Genomic DNA, 5,000 nt, shown 5'->3' with positions numbered 1-5,000 from the left:
TGATAGAAAAATACCCATGGACTGGAAAAAGAATGTCACTCTAGTTTTCAAGAAGGCGGATAAGTCAAACCCTCTCAACTACCGTCCAGTCAGCCTAAGTTCAGTATCACGTAAGGTTATGAAGAAACAGCTAGAACAGAAAATAGATGACCACTTACACAATAACAGTCTTATCAGTAACTCCCAGCATCGTTTCAGAACAGGGAGGTCTTGACTGACACAGTTACTGGAGTGCTTTGAAGAGCTAGGGGATGCACTTGACGAAGGGGTTGGTGTGGACATTGTATATTTAGAGTGCACGAAAGCGTTTGACACACACACACACACACACACACACACACACACACACACACACACACACACACACACACACACACACACACACATGCCCCTTCACTTACTCAACAAGCTAAGGGCTGTGGCAATCTCTGGTGATAGCCTGGACTGAGAACTTTCTGAGCACTAGGGTCCAACGTTGTCATCAAGGACTCACACTCAGAGTGGCTAAGGGTCTAGAGTGGAGTACCCCAAGGCAGTGTGCTCGGACCGATACTCTTCCTAGTGTATATAAATGACCTTATGGACTCGGTACATTCAAGCAATAAGCTCTTTGCGGACGATGCCAAGCTGCTCAGAAGAGTCAGAAACCCAGCAGATGGAGAGATTCTTGAGGAGGACATCACCAGACTACGGGAGTGGAGCAGAAAATGGCTTCTGAATTTCAACGAGGAGTGTAAGGTCATGCATTTGGGGAGAGGAAATCCGGAGTACCAGCACCATATGGGTGACACTCCACTAATCACCACACTGGAGAAGGACCTAGGCGTGTATGTTACCCCCAACCTGAAGCCAACAGTATAAGTCGCCAAGGCAGCAGACAGTGCGAACTCCATGGTGGGACTGTTAAGAAAAACATACACCTTCCTGGATGCAGAGGCGTTTCTTGTACAAATCTCCGATCAGACCCCATAGCTGGAATACTGTGTCCAAGCATGGTCACCTTACACCCGTCGAGACAGCAACAAGGTAGAACAAGTACAACGGAGAGCCACTAAACTAGTCCCGAAGCTATCCGAACTGTCCTACGGGGAAAGGCTGGCTCTTTTTTACCCTCACCCCACTGGAGGAAAGGAGGATACGTGGCGACCTGATCCAGAAATAGCCTACAAGATACTCCACGATACTGATGGGGTTAAAGATCAAGAGACAACCAACCAAACACCAGAGAACGCAGCCTGAAGCTAGCTAAACACAGGCACAGAACCACACTTGGGACATAACTTTTTAAAAACAAGAGTAGTGAACCATAGGAGCAGCCTCACGGATGAAGTAGTCACGAGAGTGTGAATGCTTTTAAAAATTCATATGAAAAGTGTTTTGTGACTGTAAAATGATGAAGAAGCACCTTTTATGAGCACTGACTCCTATGCCTCTTAACTACCATGAAAAGTAAGCACTAAAGGTAAACACACACATATACAAACTTATTATTTTTTACCATAGTTACCCTTAACACTACACTAATTCAAGTTTTCTTTGATGCACCAACGAGAGAAAACGAGGATATGTAAATACAAACTTTTTTTCCTTTATATTCTGCAAAAAAACATCATTCTCTCCACGAAAATTGAAAAAAATCATATATATAGAAAGGAAATTTTGAATCTACGCCCCTGCCACCTATATAATATACTCTCTAGGCCAGTTCATGATTTTTTTGGAATTACGTATGCATGGGTAGAGGGGAAAATTTTCAAAGTTACCCCTCCAATCAAATACATCTCTCTCTTCCCCATCTCTCTCTCTCTCTCTCTCTCTATCTATCTATCTATCTATCTATCTGTCTATCTATCCATCTATCTATCTATCAGCGTGCCTGTTTGTCTATCTGTCTGTCTGTCTGTCTGTCTGTCTGTCTGTCTCTCTCTCTCTCTCTCTCTCTCTCTCTCTTTCTCTCTCTCTCTCTCTCTCTCTCTCTCTCTCTCTCTCTCTCTCTCTCATGTAATATTGGTGGAGTGTGCGAGGCTGCTAAACACCTCTTCGTCAGCGATTTATTACTGCTACCACGTGAGGCCGTATCCCTTCAACACAATTCTTAGAGAGAGAGAGAGAGAGAGAGAGAGAGAGAGAGAGAGAGAGAGAGATGGAAGAGAGAGGAGAAAAAAAGCAATTCACTAGACACAATATAAACAATAATTAAGTCCTTCAAAACACCCACACATCTGTAACACACAAATTTCACCCCTAAAGCCAATCTCCTTTGAAAAATCCCTAATATACACACAGATTTATAGATGCAAAGGCCACTATGCAATAAAGGAGTATTTGATCGTGTTTACAGGCTGAAAATAACCCTGGAATTTATAACACCTTTGAGGATGGAAAGGGATTGGATTCTAAAGAGGTTCGAGGCGAGTTCGTAAACAGAGGACAGATGGGAGAGTCTGGGAGTGTTGTGTCTGCTCCAGGGACGGCTCATGCTGCTGCTGTGGGCGTGGGTGTGGCAGTGGGAGTAGGAGAGGTATATATGATGTAGGATGAGCTTTTTTGGTTATGGGAGAGGGGGTAGGAATGAAGAAATGAATGCTGGTGTGGGCGTGGGTGTGGCAGTGGGCGTAGGAAATGAAGAAATGATGCAGGATAGACACTATCGCTGACTGTCTGCTGGTGTGGGCGTGGGTGTGGCAGTGGGAGTAGGAAATGAAGAAATGATGCAGGATAGACACTGATAACGCTGTCTGCTGGTGTGGGCGTGGGTGTGGCAGTGGGAGTAGGAAATGAAGAAATGATGCAGGATAGACACTGATAACGCTGACTGTCTGCTGGTGTGGGCGTGGGTGTGGCAGTGGGAGTAGGAAATGAAGAAATGATGCAGGATAGACTCTGATAACGCTGACTGTCTGCTGGTGTGGGCGTGGATGTGGCAGTGGGAGTAAGAAACCAATAAATGATGCAGGATAGACACTGATAACGCTGACTGTCTGCTGGTGTGGGCGTGGGTGTGGCAGTGGGGGTAGGAAATGAATAAATGATGCAGGATAGACACTGATAACGCTGACTGTCTGCTGGTGTGGGCGTGGGTGTGGCAGTGGGAGTAGGAAATGAAGAAATGATGCAGGATAGACACTGATAACGCTGACTGTCTGCTGGTGTGGGCGTGGGTGTGGCAGTGGGAGTAGGAAATGAAGAAATGATGCAGGATAGACACTGATAACGCTGACTGTCTGCTGGTGTGGGCGTGGGTGTGGCAGTGGGAGTAGGAAATGAAGAAATGATGCAGGATAGACACTGATAACGCTGACTGTCTGCTGGTGTGGGCGGGATAGCGTAGCTTGACTTCACTTACCTAGCACCTGAAGACACCCAGTTGATTTCTGAGATGATATTTCCTAACACCTCTTCCTTACCGATTTATTCCTGTTTCTGCTCCGTTACTATAATCTTGTGTTCGCTAATCTTCACATCACATCGCTATATATTCAGTAGTCAGCACTTCTCGCTACACTCTTAATTTATCAGTACACCAATCTTCACAGTACTGTACATGTGCTTCAAAGTACAGTACACAATTCTTCACAGTACAATGCACAATACTTCACTGTACGGTGAGAGTGTAGCGGTTTATTTTCGTGTTTATTATTTATCGCTATACATTCACTTTTTGATTCGTAGCACCTTTCGCTATACGATCTCTGTCACTGATAAAACGCTTGAGAGAGAGAGAGAGAGAGAGAGAGAGAGAGAGAGAATCAATGACAGACAGACAGACAGACAGACAGACACAGAATCAATGAGAGAGTGACAGACAGACAGACAGACAGACACAGAATCAGTGAGTGAAAGACAGACACAGAATCAATGAGAGAGTGACAGACAGACAGACAGACAGACACAGAATCAATGAGTGACAGACAGACAGACAGACAGACACAGAATCAATGAGAGAGTGACAGACAGACAGGCACAGAATCAAGGAGAGAGTGACAGACATACAGACAGACAGACACAAACAGACGCAGCAACAGTAAGAGATAGATAGATAGATAGATAGAGAGAGAGAGAGAGAGAGAACACGTCGCGGAGAGACAGAAAGCAGAGAGAAAACTAACTACACGCCCCCACCACCTCAGTCTCAAATGCTTCGAAATCGCAATGGCCCAAAGTTCCTAAGTCCTGAATTCGAAATAATGCGATTCAACTATAGATTTCTCATGCATTCCAATTTCCCAGCTTACCCAAAAGAATAAATAAATATCCGGATGTAATATAGACACTGATGGACATATTCAAGGGGAAAATTTGGACTTAGAAGGCGAAAACTGTACACATTAATGGCTCGTAAAGCAGATGGGATAAAAATCAAAGTCTTCCCTATTCTTCTCCGTTTTCTGTTCACCCATCGATATAAAATGGAGACTTGATTGAAAAATTGGCAATATTTATAAGTCCCTGATATAACAGAGCGTACACTATAATAATATGAATAAATTTTGGACTATTATACATGAAAAATCACATTACACTTCATCTTGACACATTTATTACTGTTATCCCATAAAATATTAAAAGAAAATGGGCATGTATCATAGAAAACTTATGTAATAAAGGAGGGACAATTTTAAAGTTGCTATTTTTGTTTTTTGTTTTTTTTTTCCCTCCATATCTGCATCAGTGTATCTCTCTCCCTCTATGTCCCCTTCCTGATGAGAGAGAGAGAGAGAGAGAGAGAGAGAGGGAGAGAGAGTGGTAATATTAGTAGTGGCAGTAATAGTAGTAGTAGTAGTAGTAGTAGTAGTCCCAGGTTCATCTGTAACGTGAACCCAGTGGACTGCAGGCTGAAGTTGCCCTCCTCCTGCAGTCCACCATCGTCCTTTTGGGGGATAGGGAGGGAGTTGAGGGACGTTTGTATAACCAGGCAGCTCCACCACCCAGTTATATCAGTGCCACCACGTGAAGGCCTCCCTTTCCACCCCACACACACACACAGGATTAACTTGAGA

General features: G+C 44.1%; 1 protein-coding gene across 1 annotated transcript in view; it reads left to right on the top strand.

The window, feature by feature from the left end:
• Positions 1–579: 579 nt before the first annotated feature.
• Positions 580–5,000, top strand: part of LOC145396390 (multifunctional procollagen lysine hydroxylase and glycosyltransferase LH3-like) — a 29,978-nt gene continuing 25,557 nt past the window's right edge. Inside the window, exons 1-2 of the mRNA XM_080269782.1 lie at positions 580–855; positions 2,342–2,521. Coding sequence (XP_080125908.1) covers positions 580–855; positions 2,342–2,521 — 456 coding nt within the window. The remainder of the gene's footprint in view (positions 856–2,341; positions 2,522–5,000) is intronic.

This window comes from Coenobita brevimanus, chromosome 37 (genome assembly GCF_032717465.1).
Source record: "Coenobita brevimanus isolate Jiangsu-jjx chromosome 37, ASM3271746v2, whole genome shotgun sequence".
In the NCBI taxonomy this organism is placed as follows: domain Eukaryota; kingdom Metazoa; phylum Arthropoda; class Malacostraca; order Decapoda; family Coenobitidae; genus Coenobita; species Coenobita brevimanus.
Note: the sequence above shows the minus strand (reverse complement) of the source record. Positions and strands in the feature narration are given on the sequence as shown.